Here is a 23249-nt window from a genome sequence, read left to right as displayed (position 1 = left end):
GTAAAACGTTTTAAAGTATGTTAAGATAGTAATGACACTTTTTTATGGTTTTTCACTTCAAAGAATACATTATTGTTGTTTTCTATACTTTGGTTTTATTAAGCAGAGGAAACAAAGAAAGTCTTGGTTAATATCGGCATGAAGTTGATAGTAGTGCATTGCTTTAGAGCAATATTTGCTAATAAAAACCTACATAGATTAAAGTTACAACAATTGTTAATACAGGTAGCAGCTATAATGTATAGTTAAAAGAACTTCCAGACTAGGATTTAATCTTTCACCTGATTAGCAGGAAAGACTTTAGGAAGCGAATGAGATTTTATCATTCATTTGCAACTATAACGTGTAAAACTATTTACATTTATAAGGTAGTAGTGTCGTTTCCTTAGTCCGGGCCATTGTCTGGTTGGACTCGTATAGCTGGCAAAGACTAGCATGTTGCAATTTTAAATTTTGGTTTAATTTTAAATTGCCGTGCCAAAATCCGGTCAACCTTCTCCATTAGTTGTATTTTGCTCCTAATATTTATTCTTCGCTCGGTCACAGACCTCTCGTTTTAAGTTTTTACTTTCGAAAATGAAACTAAGATAAGTTAAATCACTTTTTCTGAGTTTACCAGCGACATTGTTGAAGGATAGGCGTGCCTGGATGTAAACGTAAAAAACATTACCAGATAAACCGAAGTTGCCAATTTCGCGGGCAATTTTACATTTGCTCGTTACAGATATGGTAACTTTGCTGCATTATATTTTGTTTTCAAAATCATTATCACTATATTATTCATTCAGTCACGTTTAGGCACATAGTTTGAAATGCTCGATGTTTTGAATTTCAACGTACTGTCACAATTGACGTCGACTTATTTGCTGTGGAGGACCATCTCATTTTCATCCATTGACTCAAGGAAGAAGAAGAAGAACTTTTTTCCTACATAGACATGACCGAGGTCGACATGACCGAGGAGCAAAGCAAATCAGTCGCATTCAATCGAATCTCACAAGGTGACAGTGGTTCTAGCCCGGATGAGAATCTCGCAATCCGGCCATAATGACTACATACAGACCTAACAAGAGAGTTCCTGTTGTCTTCAAATATTGCTGGATGGTACTTTCACAACGGAGGACCTTCATGAATAGAGAACTGTGCTACTAAACGACTTTACAAGCGTTTTACATTTGGAAGAGCTTGACTGTAAATCAGCGCAAACACTCGAGATGAACTGACAACTTGTTTGGGTGTGACTGCTCATTCATTGTGTCATATTTAACAGAGGGGAATGGTTGTGAATCCTGACAAATTTTTTTTCCCGTATGTTTTTGTTCCGTTTTTTGGCCTTGACCGTGCACAAAACACAATAGTTGATCACTCCGTATTGAACAACTAACCAATAGAAACGTTTTGGTTGCGTAATTCATGCATAGTGTATAAGGGCAAAACAAAAGATTGTGCACGGTCGTGGACCTTCCAACATAAATCTTGGCATCTTTGTCTGCCCCTTCGATGGTTGCCGGGCTACATATCCATTTCCCTCTTAAACCATGATTGTGTACAGTTAAAACAGGATTCCATTTGAGGAATGTACCTTGTAAAAATGTTTTTGAATTGTTGAATTTATATTTCCCCACAATTAGTGAATAGCCTTTTATATTTAATCATATTAAGACGGGAAAGGGGAGCTATTGAGGTCCCACCCATTTCGAACGTTTGTCATTGAAGCAATTAACTAGATTTATTTGATAATTTGACTTTTTCCAAAATTTATCCAAAGTAATTTTGCATGTCATGTTATTCGATAGTTGATGTTGAAATAACTTTCGCTTAATTTTTAGCCCTTTTGGGGCGTTTTCTATAACGGTACGGTTTGCAAAATCATGAGAAACGGATCCAAGAAGGTGGCCGTTGAAAATGAGACGTCATTCCATGTTATGGAGGTCAACGAAAATATCTGTCATTATCATTTCAGAGTCAAAGATTCCATTCTCCAAGAGCTGCAGGGGAACGGCCTCCAAAAGCTCCCCTACCTTCGTCCGTTTGGACCAAACAAAAGGCCGGTTAAAATAAGGTTAACGTGGATATGTTTGCGGGAACTCCCCCAAGGAATTGATCGGAGAAACAAAATGTAGGGCACGTTAATTGTTTGCAATACTAACGGATGAAACTGTATCCAATCGCCAGCCGTTAAATTGTTAATTATATTGTTACAACAGGTCTGTCGAAGAATAGTCTATACTATTACTTGTCACTGCTGTTTGTTTATGCAGAAATGTCCACGTTAATAATACTTAAAGGAATTTGAAGCTGCCATGCGTGATTAGTCAGAAATCGACCGCACTATTGTGTATGGACTATTCAGTTGTGATAAATCGTAATCGTAGTTATTGAAAATCTTGGCAGACTAAACATTATTAAATTAATTAAGTTTGTGGCCGTTTAAAACTAGTGTTCTTTTTCTAAAGTAGGCGCACGGAGTTGATATTAAAGCGCTTACAAGTGAGGAGGAGGCGGGGGTGGGGGGGGGGGGGGGCATCGGGTGAACAAATCGAGCTCTACCCTGTACATGTCGATTATTTATTTATTGCTCAGACTTTCCGGACATCTCGCAATGTCATGACTCTCGAGGTATCTTTAGACATCGTGCTCAGTTGTCTGGCGGACAAAGCTAACGCCTGCGTTGCGTGGATATTTTGGTGGATGTTAAAAAATCGTGTAGCATAGCTTAGGTTGTCCACGTAAACACAGTTTGTGTCACAAGTTTTTAGGACAAACTTCTCGGAGGCACGTTAGAATATTAAGGTATCGAACATGGCCTATCAAAAACGGTTCTTTTTTTGCGGTATTTTTCGTTCCTCTCAACCGATGGTTCACTTCTTCTTCACTACCTCTTTGAAAAAACTTACGGTAGATTACAACATTTGTGAGCGAGCAAAAGAGCCCAACTATTTACACTTTTAGAAAAATGATACATATTTTTTTTCTTTCTCTAATAACAGTTTACTTAATTCTTTGACTATCGTCTGAACCTACGCTAGAACGATGCAGAGCAGTTGTGAAATTTAAGCCTAAAACAAATTCAGGCCTGAACGAAATTCGAACCCATGACCTGTGTGATACCAGTGGAGTGATCAATCGTGTCTTCATATCTTCCTCCGCAGTTCAAATATATGATCTTTCATATATTCACTTTTTTACTAGAACGATACATATGTCAATATTAGGGAAAATGAAGGAGCCACTGCTAAAGCTGGGCAGTAGAAGCTTTAATGACGTTTCTCTCCAAAATGGTCTTTACGACTCTGCCTCAAAAGGCAAATCTCTACAAGTACATTTGACTTTTAAAAGAGCAATATCATCCTAGACCTAAGACTTTTTAGTGTTATTAGGATGAACTGAGGCTTAAGCCAATCAAACAAGCTGATAAAACAGTGCGTTTCGATATTTTCTTCACTACACATCCAAACATACTCGAAAGGCTTAGCCAGCATGTAAACTGGTAGAGCCCGTAAAAACACAAAAGGGGAAAAAATGGGACTGTGTTCTCCTAGGGATTCGAGTTTTCAAGATTGTTCTTTTAAGTGTAGAAGAAATAACGAAAGAAATAAAATTTACAATACTTTCCCGAAACAAAGGATGAATTAATCTTAACCCGAGAGGCTTACTATTCATGTTTAAACGGCCAATTTGCACAAACCGAGGAGGAGGGCGAAAAATCCCATATAAAAAGGACGGGGTTGCTTGTCGGGAATTTTAAAAAGAATCCCTAAGAGTTACCAAGACCCAGTTTGGTGGGCGTGGCTTGACATTTTTTTTTTCACCCCTGAGGTACCAGGGGTGAAAAACATGGCTCAATACCCTGAAAGGTACCGCTAAGACTCCCGCTGTGGATTTTTTGATGCTAAACACCCTAAGAGGTAATAAAGGCGCTTTTTTAAACCCTTAAAAGGTATGACGAGCACCCCCGTCCTTTTTTATATGGAAGTCCCCCCGGACACAGACAAGCTAGCCATTAGTCTTCGCACGAGCTCTCTGGGATCTGTTCTGTGTCACTGGATCAATTTAGATCAATTTCATGTTGCTCCCTTTTGTCACAAATTGCGCATTTAATTTTATATCACATCAACACAGGTGCTTTTCCTTATAATGCACGAGATTCCTTTTATTTTCCACCTTACAACTTTGGAATTGTTTTCAGAACTGAGTGTTCAAGGTTTTAGTCAGACTATTTTCTGCAGATTATCGGAGTGTCATGTTCGGTCTAGTGGGAACGCAGTGTTAGACATTGTGGGACATGATGGCTGGTATTACGATCTAAAGGGCATCGTATTAGGCCGAGAGTATATCGTGACGTTTATGCTTAATTGGAATCAAATAATTGAAAGACTATGCTCTAGCCCACTTTTACTTTATCGTCTCAACAAACATAATCATTTCCGTGACGTTGTATAGTAAACTACCCTTAAACAGCGTAAATTAGGCTCCTTAGTTTAGTTTCTCCATAGTTTCAATTTTTATCAAGAACAAATATCACACGAAACAGTGTTTATCACTTTTCCAACCGCCTCAAAGCTCGTTAAAATTACTCACCTGCTTGTCGTATTTTTAACTCCCTTCTCGGTGTTATGTTATATGTTATGTTATGTTTGTACATGCAAGAAAACAGGCTGTTTCTATGTAGCATCTTAAAATTGAAGTTTGATTCCCATTGGCAGTAATGTCTGAAGAAGCAAAGATAGATTTTTGAAGTATTTGGTGAAATTTTCAACATGGATATAATATGTCGCCGAAGAACGCAGCAGGACAAATAACATGTTACATGTCTATGAATTGAATAAAATTTGGGTAGAAGGCGAGTAGAAAGCAAGCAGATTCTTGCGTTTCGTTTCCTATATAAGTTCTATGACGTAACATAAAGCGAAATGAGGGAAAGCCCTGTCTCCTCGTAACCATTGATTTGCATAATTAATTGATGATACAAGTTATATGACTTTAAAATGAGGCAAAAAGAGGGGAAGACCCTTCTCGTTGTAACCACTTATTTGCATAATTGATTGATGATGTAAGTCCTATGACGTAAAGATGAAGCAAATGTGGGAAAGTCTCATCTCGTATTTGTTTGAAAAATTTTAAAAGATTTTTGGCGCGCGCGTAGTGTTTGAGGAAGAGAGGTCAACCGATAGACGTGGGCAAACGTTTCTTTAAAGAATTTATGTCTAAAATGTACACTGAAACATGATTAATCCACGTCTTAAAAAGTCTTAAAAAGTGAAAAAGAAATCATTTTTATGCTTAACAAACACTTAAATTCTAAAAGTAGTTCTTGAATTTTAAGAAGTCCTTCGACAAACTGTGTTTACGACAATACAAAAAAGTGCAATGTTTTGCCACGGAAAGACGGCAGGATCAGCTGTTTACATGGATATAACTCGAGAAAAATACTTTAAGTCTCAAAAAGTCATATTTAATGATATCTTTTTTAAGGAACCAAGCCCCACCCCGTCCATGCCAAATATTTTCTTGGAAGAAAAGTCGTTAAACATCGGTGAACTGGCGTTCAAAACGTCCTCGCATAGCCTTGAAAAATGAGTCTGGATATAGTATGTAGATATAGAAGGGTTCAAGTAACTGGCAAAAAGTTGTTCCCTAGATTGTAGCCATAATCATGTGAACCATTTCATTGTTTTTTGTCAGTTCATGATTTTACAGTATGTCTATTTTCAGAGACTTTTGTCATTAATATAACAAATCCCCAACCTGTTTTGATTTCTGTACAGTCACCTTTCTTTTCTTTTTTACGGGGGATTACCAAAGACCGAAATCTGACATGTAAATGCCTTAAGGGATTAAATAATATCTTCATCAGCCGACATGCCAGAAAACTGTATTAAGCTAGAAGTGGATTTCTGACTTAAACCTTAAAACCCGGCCGTCAAACTAATTTGTGGTAAAACCACCTGAATCACGAAACTGAGTGAAATGGGGAAAAATAACTGAAATCTGAAAACCGACATCGGGCACTAAAAATCAGACGTCAATTACAGAAACGAAAATCCACAACCTCATGGCCAATGAATAGAAATGGATTTGGAAAATGAAATCCAAACGTCAAATGCGAATATATAGCTTCAAAACTTATCAATGTCGAGAGTTAGAAATCCTGAAAATAAAATAAAGGCTATGTATTCCAAAATTAAGCGGCAAAGTTCTAAATTCCATTTATCGGTAGAGGAATACTGATTTCTTAGCTTATTGCAGAAAACAAGAAAACGCCTCATTGTGGTAAGTCATATTAATTAGATGTTGCATATTAGCAATACTATTCACATACATCAATAGTAAACAAATGGAAAGGACTTCTCATGCACAACAAGTGCCATTTCATTTCGGGACGAACACGGAAAGTTCGCATAACAAACTTTACAGAAATAAAAATAAATTATCGATAAGTTATCTTTCAAAAAGACGGAATATTTAGAGACTTTTACATCAGAGTCTTAATGCATTTTAGGGCAGGACATAATTTGGTTAATTACATAATTTTTTCTTTGGATTTCAGTTATCCAGAACGCCTAAAGACTTGTTTTGTCCAACTGATTGATTGCTTCTGGTTTTGAAATGTACAGGTCGAGTTGAACAGAACAATTGTCACAAGCCTTTTGAAGCTGAATTGTATTCCTTTGACATCGAAATTTCAAATGTGAATAATTTCATCACATCTTATGAAGAAAGGCAAGTTTCTTTATTTCCAAAAAAAAATTAATTTGATTGAGGATTTCAGACTCTGCCGTTCTTGTTCTGGTTGTAAAATTTGATACACTCCTTCCAGTCCTCTCTTTATCGGATAATTGGTACTTCCGACAGGTCACGCGACATGTCACGTCACGAGGTTTAGCGGAAATAGCCATTATTTGAGGAATTGGTGGCGGTTTTTAGTAATAACATCCTGCAAAAACGCGTTTTAGAGGCAAGTCAATTATTTCAATCTTCTCACGTTTGGAATGACCGTCCCTCCTTTCACAGAAACATTTTATAGGGTGAAAGGTCCTTTTTTTCAACAAAATTGGACTTTTGATCATTTATATCTTCTATAAACGAAATCAAAATCGAAATCGTTCCAAACGTAGCAAGGTAGATAATTTAAATTTGCATCGCAAACGCTCATTTATTGATCAATAGAATGAAAATTCGCCACCAATTCGCCGATTTACCAAATTTTAACAAAATGATCACGTGACATGTCACGTGGTCAAAATAATATGTTAAGGCAAGGAAGGACGTTGAGTTCTATAATCAGGGAAAAGTCCAGCTCGGTGAAACAAACATAACAAGAGATATAGCTGCCCAACCAAAATTTTCTTTTCTAATTCACAAGCTCTTTTTCAAGAAAAAAGATGAAGATGGCAGATAGCGATTGCTAAGTGGACATTTGATATGCTTGTTTTCTCTTTATAGATTGTCGGTCAAGTTCGCTCGTGAACTACAAGATTTGTTACTTTGGGTCAAAACAGTAAGTAAATCACTCTTATGATAACCGTCCGAACTGGACTCCACTAAGTCCTATTACCATTACATATCAAAGAAATTATAATTAACGTTATTCAAGTTTGACAAGACGTTCTTATCTGTTTAAACAGAAACCTACGTAAAACGTTTTAAAGTATGTTAAGATAGTAATGACACTTTTGTTATGGTTTTTCACTTGAAAGAATTTATTATTGTTGTTTTCTATACTTTGGTTTTATTGAGCAGAGGAAACAATAAAATCTTGGTTAATATCGTCATTAATTTGACAATAGTGCACTGCTTGTGAACAATATTTGCTAGTTAAAACCTACATAGAGTTAAGTTACAAAAATTGTGAATACAGGTAGGAACCATAATGTATATTGAAAAGAACTTGCAGACTAAGATTTGATCTTTTATCTGATTAGCAGGAAAGACTTTAGGAACGCAAATGAGATTTTATCATTCATTGTAAGTAGACCGTATTTACATTTTTAAGGTAGTATAGCTAGTAGTGTCGTTTCCTTAGTGCGGGCCATTGTTTGGTTGGACTCGTATAGCTGGCAAGGACTGGTATGTCGCAATTTTAAATTTTGGTTTAATTTTAATTTGCGTGCCAAAATCCGGTCAACCCTCTTTATTAGTTATATTTTGCTGCTAAATTTTATTCTTCGCTCGGTCACAGACCTCTTGTTTCAGTTTTTTTTTTTTTTCGAAATGAAACTAAGATAAGGTAAATCACTTTTTCTGAGTTTACCGACCAGATTTTCGAAGGATGGGCGTGCCTAGATGAAAACGTGAGAAAACTTTAACAGATAAACCCAACTTGGCAATTTCCCGGGCAATTTTGCATTTGCTCGTTACAGATATCGTAACTTTGCTGCATCATATTTTGTTTTCAAAATAATTATCATTATATTATTCAGTCAAGTTTAGGCAGATAGTTTGAACTGCTCAACGTCTTGCATTTCAACGTGCTGTCACAAATGACCTCGACTTACTCGCTGTGGAGATGATCATCTCATTTTCATCCATTGTGGAACCAAGAATTGAAGAAGAACTTTTTTCGTACATCGACATGACCGAGGAGCAAAGTAAATCAGTCACATTCAATCATATCTCGCAGAGATGACAGTACCGCCATGAAGAGAATCTCACAATCCGGCCATGGGGTTGATGCAGACCTAACAAGGGAGTTGTTGTTGTGTCCAAGTATTGCTGAATGGTACATACACAGCAGAGGACCTTAATGGACACAGAACTGTGCTACCGAAGGACTTAACAATGTTTACCATCTGGAAGGAACTGAAGGAAGGAATTGAAATTCGAACACTCGGCAGCTGAGATACACTAGGGCCTTGTTTGAGTGACGGCTCATTTCTTGTGTACAGTTAAGAGAATTCAATTCGCAAAAATCATCTTGTGAACACTTTTGTGTCTTTATTTCTAATCTTATTGTGGGATCTATATTCCCACACCAATAGTATAGCATAACCTGACAAATACTATAGTATACCGTAGTAATAGTGTAGCTGTATTGAAACAGGGGTGGAGAGCTTTTGAGAACCTCACCCGTTTTGAACGCTTGTTATTTTAAAAGCATTGAAGAAATTGACTTCAAAGTTGACTTGTTTCATTCAATTTCTCTGGAGAACCAGTTTAACATGTCATGTGATTTGTCAAGAAACTTGATTTTCCTATGGCAGCCTTTTCTGACGGGCATGGTTTTCAAAATTTTGAATTTTTCAGGGTTGGAGCAAAAATTACTCTGGAGTAAATTTTACATTTTTAAAATTACTTTAGCCTTCTTTATCGGTTTAAAGTATATTTGAGCCCTCTTGGTGATCTCGTAAGGTAGGTAAAGGTAAAGTCTGCATGCGAGCCAAGTGGCCCATTAGGCCGGAGCTTATCCCGATTTCTGTAGCATGAAGCGACTAGGAGTATTTCTACTCCCCCTGGATGGGATGCTAGTCCATCGCAAGGTTACCCCCAGCATTAAGTTCGCCGGTACCCATTTATACACCTGGGTGGAGAGAGAGGCACTGTGAGAGTAAAGTGTCTTGCCCAAGAACACAACACAATGTCCCCGGCCAGGGCTCGAACCCGGACAGCTCGATCCGGAGACGAGCGCACTAACCATGAGGCCACCGCGCCTCCCCTTTTGGTGATTTCGTAACGTTTGAAAACTCATGAAATTCAAGATGGCGGATACAAGAGGGCTACTTTTTAGAAGTATTGACGTCACTCCTACGTGATATGAAATCGTCATTCCAAGTTATGAACCTCAAAGGAAATATTTTTCATTTTTATTTCATTATCACAGCTTTCATTCTCTAAGAGTTACAAGGCTAGGGCCTCAAAAAGCTCTCTTCTAGCCCCGTCCCTATGGACCAAAAAAGGTCCAATCTCAATAATGGTAACGTGGATATGTTTGCGGCAACTCGTTACCGAATTGATCGGAGAAGCAAATTAGGGCACGGTAATCCTTTGCAATACTTGTGGATGAGACTTTACCTAATCTCCAACGAGTTAATTTCTTAAATAACCGGAGATCCTGTCGAATACTGCAAAGAATTAGTAAAAAGTAAAAAGGAGCACACTGCTGTGGACGGACTATTCACATAAGTCGCAACTGTAACTAAATTAAAATTTTGGCAGAAGAAAAAGCTTGTGGCCGTTTAAAGGTACTCCTCTCTGAAGTAGGCGCGTGGGGTTTATATCTATTAAACTTGCCGCGGTGGGAGAAGCATGGAAAGGGATAAGGGCTGGGCATGAGCTTCACCCTATGCATAGCAATGATCTAGTCATTGCCCACACCTATCGGACTTTGTAATCTCATGACTTTTCGCGATCAATCTGTGAGCGAGTATTTGCCCATAAAGTGTCCAAGGATAAAGGACAAAGTGTAAGACTGTCATTCCCCATAAAGGCCTTGTTCTCAAGTAATCTATCTCAACTTATTTTTAGACATGGTACCCAATTCGTTTGTGGGTGATGTTGCCACTCGCGTAGCGCAGATGTTTTTGAGGAGGATATAAACGCGTGCAACGCCGTTTAAGGATGGGTTTTGCTAGTGACCCAGTCGGAGTCGGAGTCGGAGTCGGCTCGGAGTCGGAGACGGAGTCTTAGTGGGCTCGGAGTCGGAGTCGGATTCGGAGTCGCAAGAGCGCTTATGACGTAGTGAAAATCGAAAATCGGAGTCCTAAGCGAAGTCATAAGCTCGACGGAATTGGAGTCGGAAGAATCAGAACGCTTCCATTTCTTCTGATTTTGTTTACGACTCCGTCGCTCATGATCCTGTGAAAACTAAATTGTGGGAATCGGAAGCAGAAGTGGAAGAACCAACTAATCACAAGGCCCAAAATCGAGCATTGTGATTGGTTTATTCTTCCACTTCTGCTTCCTACACCGACAATCTAGTTTTGACTGGATCATAAGTGACCGACTCATAAGCAGAATCGGTGTTCTCCCTCCAGCTTCGTCGGTTTGATTTTCACTGGATCGTAACGCTCTACGCTTCTGATTACGACTCTGACTACGACTCCATCGCCATGAAAACCAGCCCTTAGGCCGTCCACGTGGGTGCAATCTTCGTCATGGGATTGGCTATTTCTAAAACTCTCCTGGGAATTCTAAAACAGAGCCTGCTCTAATCAAGTTGATAGGGATTAACGTGGGAATAAGGCCTTTGACAGGGACTAGCTCTATTTATTTTCATTCTCCATTGCCTTCGGTCATCCTGATGAGAGTTTGGACCAATTGGCAACACTGATTTTAACAAGATGGGTCTTCAAAGTAGTGACTGAATTATAATACTTTCGCAACGGACAAGCGCACTTCTGCAATACAAAAGTGGGGAAAATTATTACTTGAGTTTTGAAAAGTAATTGGTTTTGCGCTACTGCGCTAAGCGATTGGCCCAAAAATCTCTGACTACTTTTTCATCCGATTGAAGTAAAACTGAACCAATAGTCACTCGTTCACACTCGTTTTCCCGCGCTTTGCGTAGCTATATGTATTTCCGTAGAGTTCTGATTGGTTCATTGGATATTGTCTGTGTGCTTTTTTATTGGCCAGAGTGATTGCTTTGTTATTCGTTTGACGATACTCTAGAGACTATTTTCGTATACTCGGTATTGGACTGGAACCAACTTCAACTGAGGATAATTTAAGGAGTCTTTTCAAATGCAAATTAATAGCATTTATCCCTTTTTAATGCCAGGAATAAGGATATGGTCTATTGAAACCGCTCTATACTGAAATAGTTTTTATTTATGGCTGAAACCTTTTTGCATACGGCACGATATAGCTTTTTACTCTCGGCGTCACCAATGTTGCGATGGCAACCATGCTTCGAAACTTTTCCGACAAAATTGCAATTGAGCGTCGGGGTGAAGCGCACCTTTATTAATTAACTCTTTAGTATTCAAGGCGTTATACTGTGAGCAATAAAGTCATTTTATTGCATTTATATCAGGTACAGATTGAAATCACATTTTTCTTAGATTTTATCGCCTAAGAATCTTTTGTAACAGTGACTTTTATGAACCTGATCCCGACCCTCTCTCCTGCATCACCCTTGTAAACCTCGAGAGTGAGTCCCTTGCTGAGAACCAGTCTGTTGTTGTAGGCAGCGGTCCTCACGAAGCCTGCGTCATGCGCAGTGTAGCACGATCCCCAGCGTTCATCCAGCTTGAGAGTGAAGACAAACTGACCGGGGTAGAAAGAGTCGCTGGTTTTTGGACCAACTGGATCATGTCTTATAGACGTTAAACTGGCGCCGGACACGCCTTCCATTCCGTAGCAGGGGGAATGATCGGCATAATTTCCCTTATCGCATGTTCCAAAGCCGATAAATCTGGTACCGTCTGACACACCATATTTGATATCGCTGTCAGTGCCTTGCCCAATGCTGACGTCATGTGCGACTGTGATCTCAACAGTCAGCGGTAAGGCATCTGTTAAGACACCTGTGGGTATCAATGGAACTTTGAGCAGCGCAGCCTTTGCTAATGAGCCCGCGTTGAAAGTGATTTGAGCAGCGGATGCTGTGCGTTCGAGAGCGATGTATGACGCATGTGTTTCAAGCCATAAGGGCGTCATGTGGAAGACTTTGATGTTTCCCTAACAAGAGGAAAAAAATCTTACTACTTCATTAAAATTCAGAGCTTAAAATCTGTCGACTACAAAAGTAAATAATATACCGCGTATTTTGTTCCAAGAGGGCGCGGTAACGAATTAATGATGCAATCTGATTGGTTCTTGGCGTGCTCCGGATTTTCTTATCTGTGACCACGGTCACGGTAGGGAACGCGAACGATGTGTGTTTGGAAAATGTCAACAATTATAAACGAGGTTTGAGAAAGATGGGGTATATATTAAATTCAATTTTAAATCATTTACCGGCTATGGTCGGTCCGTGTCAGTGAAAAACTGTGACCTCGGCATTGAAAATACCCAAAGCCTCGGTCACAGTTTTTCACTATACGGACCTCCCAATCGGCAAATAACTTTTATGTATGCTCACCTCTCTATTGCAGCTTTTTGCTTGACAAAGTGGCATACAGATAGACTGACCAGGCGTATCATCCGCCTGCAAAAACACAAGTAGACGTAACTCTATTTAGCTGGAAGCACCTTTAGTATATATAGACTGTCTCTCTAGAACTTGAGTTAATTCCCTTCTTATTTGTAAATCTTTTCAAACGAGGACTGGCCCACGGCCTCTTAGCATCCACCTTATGCTTTTTCCTGCTAAAACATTTTTTTTTCTCTCGAAAAAATGTTCATTCTAATTGGGCAACGAAAAAGAAATCGAGCAGAGAGGGAACTGGCTCTTAACCCTGTGTGAAATACCCACAGCGCCGGAACTCAGGTTTAATACAGCTGAAGGCTATCCAATTGAAAAAAAAAAGAAAAAAAAAAATAAAATTATCGGAATTACATGGATTATTGATCATGCCTTCAGTAAAAAAGGAAAATGGCAATGAACGGTCATTGAAGTGCTTATACCATGACCTTTTTGCAATGGAATCTTAGAAGCTTTGTATATTCACTAAATTCGGCAGCATAAATTAATCTGTGGAGGTGTCTCAATTTCGGGGTCATTAAGACTCACCGAGGCACCGAAATCCTTGTTGGAAATTCCGACTGTGACTTAATTAAACGATTTTAAAGGCCTGACAACACATGAAATCACGTTTGACGTGGAAATATGGGACACCGCACTCGCCAATTTTTTCAAGGCTTTTCAGGTAGTTCTTATTCAGTTTTGTGATATTTAAAGTGATGATGGTTACACAGGAAGGGAAATGCGTGATAAAATACGTTCGAAGGCTTTACAATAAATTAACAACTGAAACATCGGATGAACAATATTTGATATGGAATGTAAACGTCAATTTTCATTTTCGCTCGCTGCAGATATTTTGCGAGAAAAATATTAAATTATTCAATAGTATTTATGTTCATTCAGTTACTTCAAGTTTAGTAATTCTTTTGACGGTAGCCGTTTGAGTCGACCCAGAGAGTATCAACTCCCAAAGGCTTTCTAACAAATCAGGAGTTTGTTTGTCAAACGTTAATTTTCACGGTGGAATCATAAGCTTTATGCGGCCGTTCTTGTCGTTTAGCTGAGAAATTTGCTTTTTTTGTGGGAAATCCTCACCACACTCGCTTGAACGCTAACACGCAGTGAAGAGAAAAGCTGTCAGACAACTAAAAATATAAATGTTAGAAATTTACTTACTGATGAAGTCACCACAAACAGCGAAATTGCTGTCACGGATAGAAAACAAAGACGCCACAAAGCCATTGTGAGGAGAGATTCTCCAGAAGCTTATTTTATACCTGCGAATCTTGTTGGAAATAAGTTACAAAAATAACTGCGTATTTGTTCGCAGTACAAGCTAATTTAAGCACATTAAACGCATCATCAGTGGGATGTTCCTGCATATTGTCAACATAATTATATCTTACTGAAGGCATATGTTGACTCAGCTGACTTTTTGCACAGGAAACCGAATGTGAAATTCGCACGATGTCGTAATTAAAATTTATTTTACGATTCTTGGCTCGCAAAAGCGGCATTTGAAAACTAGGCAACTGACAGAGAAATTACATTTAATTTAGAACAGCTCCCTTCGTTCATTAATTTTAAACAATGCTAGATTCTCACTCGAGATCGATAACTCCCCTTAATTAACCCTATTGAGACAAGCGTAGGGGAGAGTGAGGGAGAGAGTGGGAGAAGCGGGGGTGGGGGTGGGGGGGGGGGTGTTGAGGCCCTTGCCAACTTTGTAACCTTAAAACGATTTAAGGTCATGAGTCCCAAATTTGGTGACCTTTTCCGAAATATATCTGGGAATAATTGGGCGTGACATGTCATTGGTTACGAGCTTGATGTCTACATAACAATCATATTTTGGCAACCATGCATGCTTTTCAAATTTCCAACTTTCAACGAAAATTCTAACTTCTTTAGAGCAACGTCTTTTATTTTTAGTTTTTTTTGCCGGTTTTGACTATATTTTTCAGCCACGTTCGCTGGTTTTGTAACGTTTTATCAAGATTAGTGGATACAAAGAAATTTGGACATGATGACGTCATCACTACGTCACTTGACGTCATTGTTCCATATTATGGGCCCCGAGGGAAACATATTTTTCAATTTTCTAAGAGTTACAGTGTGAGGGAGTCAAGTGGGTTACAGCTGATAGAGTGATCTGGGGGGAGGGGGGAGGGGGAAAGACTACCAATGGACTAGCACCCTACCCAGGGGTGGCAACCTTATTCTAAGTTGCTCCACGCTACGTACCAATGTAAGCTGGGTTGACGAAGTGACCTAGATCGACTTCACCCCCTCCCCTCCCTCTATATGACGAGGACGGTGAACGTAAGTGAGTGGCCAGCATTGAACAAAATTATGTATCTCTTAATAGTTTATTTCTATTATACACTGATAAAATTATTCCTGTGCATTTTAGACAAGATCTTGTTTGCAAATTCAAAGCGTACTCTTCTTCATCGAGTTTTTAACAAGACAGTATCACTAGCTACCTAAACTATTGGAGCTAGTTTTCTTCTTCCTACACAGGAGCTCATCAAGTGGAGTATTCACGTGCTGTCATTTGTCAGTCAAAGATTTATCAAGCAAGGCTATTTTTAGAATGACTGTCCACTAATACTCATGTGCCGAACAAGCACAACAAAGACAACATCAACGAAGTCAACAACAACAGGTAATAATCAAAACTAGAAAGCTCAAAATACGGCACGGGTAGCAGGTAAAATTACATCGTTTCTCTTCGGACAGCCTTTCACAAATTGGCGTAGAATTTCCCCAAAATTAGCCTCACTTGTAAAACAACTTTTACCACTCGACACTCTAGTGCATTACCAATGAAATAAAAGCCATGGAGCAGTACTTTCACGTGGTACTGTTTATTATTCTGTACAAGGTGGTTCTAACTTTTAAGTCTGTGGATGAAACCTTAGCGTGTGACCATTCAAATAAAAGCTATTGTGCACTACTTTCATGTGGCACTGTTTACTGTGCTGTACAAGGGGGTTCTAACTTTATCCCTAATGTATGACCATTCAGCTATTGAGTACTGTAGTGGTTTATAAACAAGATTAAGTGAAACTATCATTAAAACAGAAGACGCACGTGCTCTATCCTTTGACACAATTTAAAATAAGCAGGGGGATTTTGTACAGACTGTAATTTCAGTCTCCCTTTGAAAATTTCCAACACAAGAGCAAGTGCTCTGTTAGAACTGTTACTTGAGTTCAACCCAAAGTAGCATTTTTCAACCATTGGGTTATGCTGGAATCCCGTTGATGAATTTAAAGTTCATTTATGCCCTCCACAATAAAAAATAACCCTATAATGTCGTTGGATTTCCGTCGATCCGGTTAATCAAGTTTTCACTTGCTCACGTCAGTCACCCGACATGTTTTAACCAATCGCAAGCAAGTAACTCTGTCTTTTGTGAACCAATGATATCAAAACCCTAATTTATGGAATCGATCAAGAATATAGTGTGTCGAACACTTTTTAGACATGAGATTACAATTAAAGGCTTTAAAAATTTATCACATGGCAGTTCATGTTGATTACGTTCCTTTTTGGACGTGCATAAAATTTGGCTATCACATGTAAAACATTTTATAACAAATGATATCTTACACGCATTTCGTATTGAGGAATTGTAAAACAATTGCTCACGACATCTATATTGCATCGTACTTAACTCACAAATAACGTCTAATCCTACTTAAAAATCGCCTTAATCAAGCACCATTTTACAGTGTTATGTATGGACCTTGGTTTTGAACAATGAATACAACTCATTACACCAGTTTTTATTATCAAGGGATTCCTTCCCAAATTTCATTCAACTCTGAAATCTTAAACTGTTTTGGTGTTACCTTTAGTTGAGCTCTGAAAAATTCATCAATCAACGTGATTTTCTTAACAGGACGGTTCTGACCCAGACAGGTCCAACTCATATGTTTACCGTTATGAATGGGCTTGTTTTCGCTCGTCTTGTCCAGTGAAAGGGAATTTTGCGTTTCCTTTTAAAGCCGCAAAACTTTACCACTAACGACTAATCAATCAAAGCCAGGAATTTACGAGACCGCAGTCACTATCAGAGCAGCGGCTGCTGCGAGTAAACCATTTGTGGTTGCGCGGGAAAACTCGAGTAGCCCGCCACGCTAGGTTGCGCTAGAGACTGGGCATAGTAATCATGCGGTGCACTCTGGGACGGATACTCGGGTGGTGCCGCAGGAATCCCCTGTTGGTAATGAAGTTGCTGTTGCTGCTGGGAGGACATTGGTGGTTGTTGAACTTGCTGTTGGCTTGGGGACGTTTGTTGGACGTTGCTTGGAGGCTGCATCGGGGCCTGGGATGGAGCATGCGCTTGGCTGAGCTGAGTCGGTTGGTAAGGCACTGAAGTCACGTGGTTGGACATGTGACTTGCGTAAGGCTGCACAGGCCCTTGGCTCGAGTATGCCGTGCCCTACGAATCGTGCGAGAAACAAACATTACTTGGAAAAAGCGCCGACAGCATGAAGAATTAAGATTTCCTCCAAACACTCACCATAACAGATGACCCCAGAACGGCACCAGGCTCGCTCATATACTGAAGTGACGTTGGAGGGGAGACCTGGGGATAACCTGCAGGATGTGGGGCATAGAGCTGGGTGGCCTGGAAAAGAGTAACGGGACGAGTTAGTGTAAACGCAGGGCAACGTCCATGTGAATAACTTCCCAGGGCTTCTACACATGTAGAGAGTGAATCGAACCGTAATCGGGGTAAAAATATCGGCCTTTCCACAAACCTTGCAACGATGGTTTTTAGAATTTTGTTACCATAAGAAAAAGCATATCCAACATTGAATATCCGATAGAGTTTCTTAGGGACGTTCCATGCATCTTACTTGAGGGTATTGCTGTGCTGTTGATCCAGGCAGCTGATACATGCCCATGGAGGCCTGGGGATTAGCGCCATATCCATAAGGCAGCGTAGGGACTGGTAATGGCTCTTTCATCAGCCTGTAATACAAAAAGAAAAACCTGCTTTACTAACCTGTTTTTGATATTTTTTCTTTTTTTACGTACAAGAGAGACAAACAGAAAGAGAGAGTTGCATTTTTAAGCTTTCACTTTAGACAGATTCAGCACACTTCTGTCAGCCATTCCTTAACTCCACAGCAAAAGTCCACTTGACATCTTGTGATCAAATTTTCGAGCTCAAGTGCCAGGGGTCATTTTAAGAGTCAATGATAGCACCCCACATTTTTGCGCGAGAAGTAAGTTTAAATTATAAGGGAGGCAATGAAAGAAAAAAACTATCAAGAGATTACCTCTGGTATAAACTCAACGCTTGTAGATATTGTTCGTTCATTGACGATAATTCTTGGCGTTTTCTACAAAAAGGGAAAAAAGATGATGTATTACTTATAACCGATCATATGCTAAGGATGGAAGGAAATTTTACTCCGAAATCAGCAGTCCATAGAAAGCCTGAAGGGAGGAGAAAACGTAGAAAGTAAAAGACAACTTGGAGGAGGACGTTCAAGGCTATAGATAGATAGATAGACAGACAGACAGACAGACAGACAGACAGACAGATAGATAGATAGATAGATTTTTTTTTCAGGCTTTATTTTCGTGACTGCTCAAGTTGATTTGTACAACATTCCGTAGGAAAAACGGTGGCGGCTGTACATTTTACCACAATCCCATGGAAACTTTGCACAGCCCATAAAGTACAAGGAAAGCCATACTTAAATGCAACACTTGTCCCTGAACTGACGACATTGTGTATGCTTGGTTTGAACTGTTTGGAACTTTTCTGTAAGAATTATGGGTAAATGAGCAATTCGCCATCTATTTTTCCTACGGTTTGTAACTTATTAAAAATTTAACTGCTAGCTAGATAAATTCTCATACATGGGGTTTTACACCAATGTCAGGATACCTTCCATCAAAACAACACGATCACTAAAAGCGGGTTTTATTAGTTGTAAAAAAAGAAAAGAAATAAAGAGGTTTGGTTCACCTTTCACTTTCTTCAATCTTGCCCTTGACAAGAAGCTCCATTCTGTAGCATTCATCTGTGATGTATAGGAGAGCTTAGCCAATTAACACAACAACTCTTCAATTTATTAACTATAGAACATCCCGTGCCCGTAATTTAACAACATGGTTGCCACAGATAAAAATCAAATTTCCCTGACCTGTTAAATACAAATGTCCGATCTAGTAGCGGCTTCTGGTCTCAACTTACAGCCGTCCCCTCCGCCCATTCATGTAAGACTCGTAAGTTTTCAACGAATTCCTCTTTATTCGTAGCAGGGAGAAGCTGAAGCCAGATGATCGGACAAGAAATCTTAGCCTGCTCTTCGTCTCAACCCTGCTCAAGTGCAGAGTGGCACAATTTTCATTACAACAAAACGAACCTTCCATATCTTGAATTGTTTCCTCTTGTTCGTCTTCGCCTTCGATATTGGCTCCCTTTAACATGTTTGTACACAAGTCTATCTTTTCCTAAATGCAGATAAAACGTTATGGTATTAACAACAGTAAAGTAAAGTTAAAGTCTATGTACGAGCCAAGTGTCCCATCAGGCCGGCGCTTATCCCGGTTTTAGTAACGAAGCGACGTGTGAGTGTTTTTATGAGAACCTGAAGCCAATCCGACATGAAATCTTAGCCTGTTCTTCGTCTCAACCCTGCGATGCTAGTCCATCGCAGGGTTAAACCAAGTCCTATTTAATTTGGGAATTGAGGGAAAAAGAGAAACTTAACAAATTTGCAATTTTGCACTGAAAACGTCGGAGCCATGTTGCAATATTGATATATGGAACGTGGCCTATTAAGCCTTCCCTGAAGGGGGGTAGGGAGGAGAGAGAGAAGGGGGAAGAGGGGAGAAGGGAGGGGAGAAGGGTGGGTGGGAGGAGAGGCAGGGGTTCCATTGCTCTCTATTTGTTCAAATCGTTTTTTTTTTTCCTTTTTGTCTTGTCAGGTGTTGTTTGGGTGATGTGTAGATTTAGACAGAATTAAATGAACAGGCCAATTTCGAGATGAGAATATGGGAATAAAGCAAAGAAACTATGTGGCTTTTTAAATGACCTCTTGTCATTCTCTGTAATTAACATGTCATTGCGTCAAATTCGGGATTCTTATTTTCATTTAAAATATTTTAGTTTTCCACTTTTATTTTTTATTTATTATTATCTTATAAACGGTATTTTGTTCCAAGAGGGCGCGGTAACGAATTAATGATGCAATCTGATTGGTTCTTGGCGTGCTCCGGATTTTCTTATCTCTGACCACGGTAGAGGGCGCGGTAACGAATTAATGATGGAACCTGATTGGATCTTGGCGTGGTCCGGATTTTCTTATCTCTGACCACGGTCACGGTAGGGAACGCGAACGATGTGTGTTTGGAAAATGTCAACAATTATAAACGAGGTTTGAGAAAGATGGGGTATATATTAAATTCAATTTTAAATCATTTACCGGCTATGGTCGGTTCGTGTTAGTGAAAAACTGTGACCTCGGCATTGAAAATACCCAAAGCCTCAGTCACAGTTTTTCACTATACGGACCTCCCAATCGGCAAATAACTTATATGTATGCTCACCTCTCCATTGCAGCTTTTTGCTTGACAAAGTGGCATACAGATAGACTGACCAGGCGTATCATCCGCCTGCAAAAACACAAGTAGACGTAACTCTATTTAGCTGGAAGCACCTTTAGTATATATAGACTCTCTCTCCAGAACTTGAGTTAATTCCCTTCTTATTTGTAAATCTTTTCAAACGAGGACTGGCCCACGGCCTCTTAGCGTCCACCTTATGCTTTTTCCTGCTAAAACATTTTTTTTTCTCTCGAAAAAATGTTCATTCTAATTGGGCAACGAAAAAGAAATCGAGCAGAGAGGGAACTGGCTCCTAACCCTGTGTGAAATACCCACAGCGCCGGAACTCAGGTTGAATACAGCTGAAGGCTATCCAATTGAAAAAAAAAAAAACTTAAAATTATCGGAATTTCATGGATTATTGATCATGCCTTGTGTAAAAAAGGAAAATGGCAATGAACGGTCATTGAAGTGCTTATACCATGACCTTTTTGCAATGGAATCTTAGAAGCTTTGTATATTCACTAAATTCGGCAGCATAAATTAATCTGTGGAGGTGTCTCAATTTCGGGGTCATTAAGACTCACCGAGGCACCGAAATCCTTGTTGGAAATTCCGACTGTGACTTAATTAAACAATTTTAAAGGCCTGACAACACATGAAATCACGTTTGACGTGGAAATATGGGACACCGCACTCGCCAATTTTTTCAAGACTTTTCAGGTAGTTCTTATTCAGTTTTGTGATATTTAAAGTGATGATGGTTACACAGGAAGGGAAATGCGTGATAAAATACGTTCAAAGGCTTTACAATAAATTAACAACTGAAACATCGGATGAACAATATTTGATATGGAATGTAAACGTCAATTTTCATTTTCGCTCGCTGCAGATATTTTGCGAGAAAAATATTAAATTATTCAATAGTAGTTATGTTCATTCAGTTACTTCAAGTTTACTAATTCTTTTGACGGTAGCCGTTTGAGTAGACCCAGAGAGTATCACCTCCCACAGGCTTTGTAACAAATCAGGAGTTTGTTTGTCAAACGTTAATTTTCACGGTGGAATCATAAGCTTTATGCGGCCGTTCTTGTCGTTTAGCTGAGAAATTTGAGGAAACACGTTGTTGCTTTTTTTGTGGGAAATCCTCACCACACTCGCTTGAACGCTAACACGCAGTGAAGAGAAGAGCCGTCAGACAACTAAAACTATAAATGTTAGAAATTTACTTACTGATGAAGTCACGACAAACAGCGACATTGCTGTCACGGATAGAAAACAAAGACGCCACAAAGCTATTGTGAGGAGAGATTCTCCAGAAGCTTATTTTATACCTGCGAATCTTGTTGGAAATAAGTTACAAAAATAACTGCGTATTTGTTCGCAGTACAAGCTAATTTAAGTACATTAAAGGCATCATCAGTGGGATGTTCCTGCATATTGTCAACATTATTATATCTTACTGAAGGCATATGTTGACTCAGCTGACTTTTTGCACAGGAAAGCGAATGTGAAATTCGCAGGATTTCGTAATTAAAATTTATTTTAAGATTCTTGGCTCGCAAAAGCGGCATTTGAAAACTAGACATGACGTGAACTGACAGAGAAATTACATTTAATTTAGAACAGCTCCCTTCGTTCATTAATTTTAAACAATGCTAGATTCTAACTCGAGATCGATAACTCCCCTTAATTAACCCTATTGAGACCAGGTAGGGGAGAGTGAGGGAGAGAGTGGGAGAAGCGGGGGTGGGGGTGGGGGGGGGGGGTGTTGAGGCCCTTGCCAACTTTGTAACCTTAAAACGATTTAAGGCCATGAGTCCCAAATTTGGTGACCTTTTCCGAAATATATCTGGGAATAATTGGGCGTGACATGTCATTGGTTACGAGCTTGATGTCTACATAACAATCATATTTTAGCAACCATGCATGCTTTTCAAATTTCCAACTTTGCCCACGAAAATTCAAACTTCTTTAGAGCAACTTCTTTTATTTTTAGGTTTTTTTTGCCGGTTTTGACTATATTTTTCAGCCACGTTTGCTGGTTTTGTAACGTTTTATCAAAATTAGTGGATCCAAAGAAATTTGGACATGATGACGTCATCACTACATCACCTGACGTCATTGCTTCATATTATGGGCCCCGAGGGAAACATATTTTTCAATTTTCTAAGAGTTACAGTGTGGGGGAGTCAAGTGGGTTATAGCTGATAGAGTGATCCGGAGGGGAGGGGGGGGGGAGGGGGAAAGACTACCAATGGACTAGCACCCTACCCAGGGGTGGCAACCTTATTCTAAGTTGCTCCACGCTACGAACCAATGTAAGCTGGGTTGACCAAGTGACCTAGATCGACTTCACCCCCTCCCCTCCCTCTATATGACGAGGACGGTGAACGTAAGTGAGTGGCCAGCATTGAACAAAATTATGTATCTCTTAATAGTTTATTTCTATTATACACTGATAAAATTATTCCTGTGCATTTTAGACAAGATCTTGTTTGCAAATTCAAAGCGTACTCTTCTTCATCGAGTTTTTAACAAGACAGTATCACTAGCTACCTAAACTATTGGAGCTAGTTTTCTTCTTCCTACACAGGAG

At 39.3% G+C, this 23249-nt stretch overlaps 2 protein-coding genes across 4 annotated transcripts in view; one reads left to right on the top strand and one right to left on the bottom strand.

The window, feature by feature from the left end:
• The window catches only part of LOC145494297 (uncharacterized), a 91957-nt gene that overhangs the window by 5698 nt on the left and 63010 nt on the right, over positions 1–23249 (top strand). The window lies entirely within an intron of this gene.
• On the bottom strand, positions 11951–20698 carry LOC145494015 (uncharacterized). 3 transcript variants are annotated; one of them, XM_081473483.1, is made up of 3 exons: positions 19068–19099; positions 13025–13090; positions 11951–12621 (listed from the first exon to the last, which is right to left on the bottom strand). In XM_081473483.1, the coding sequence occupies exons 2-3, from the start codon at positions 13058–13060 to the stop codon at positions 12013–12015; spliced, it is 645 nt and encodes a 214-aa protein (XP_081329609.1). In that variant the 5' UTR covers positions 13061–13090; positions 19068–19099; the 3' UTR covers positions 11951–12012. The 3 variants fall into 3 exon arrangements, with proteins under 3 accessions (XP_081329609.1, XP_081329611.1, XP_081329610.1); XM_081473485.1 differs by lacking the exons at positions 13025–13090; positions 19068–19099 and adding an exon at positions 20654–20698; XM_081473484.1 differs by lacking the exon at positions 19068–19099 and having other exon boundaries at positions 13025–13094.

This window comes from Orbicella franksi, chromosome 8 (genome assembly GCF_964199315.1).
Source record: "Orbicella franksi chromosome 8, jaOrbFran1.1, whole genome shotgun sequence".
Lineage (NCBI taxonomy): Eukaryota > Metazoa > Cnidaria > Anthozoa > Scleractinia > Merulinidae > Orbicella > Orbicella franksi.
Note: the sequence above shows the minus strand (reverse complement) of the source record. Positions and strands in the feature narration are given on the sequence as shown.

Coding starts and splice junctions, on each gene's coding strand:
- LOC145494015 (XM_081473485.1), bottom strand. CDS start 20,689: ATGCCACTTTGTCAAGCAAAAAGCTGCAATGGAGAG. Junction 12,622..20,653: donor CAAAAAGCTGCAATGGAGAG/GTGAGCATACAT, acceptor TCCTCTTGTTAG/GGAAACATCAAAGTCTTCCA.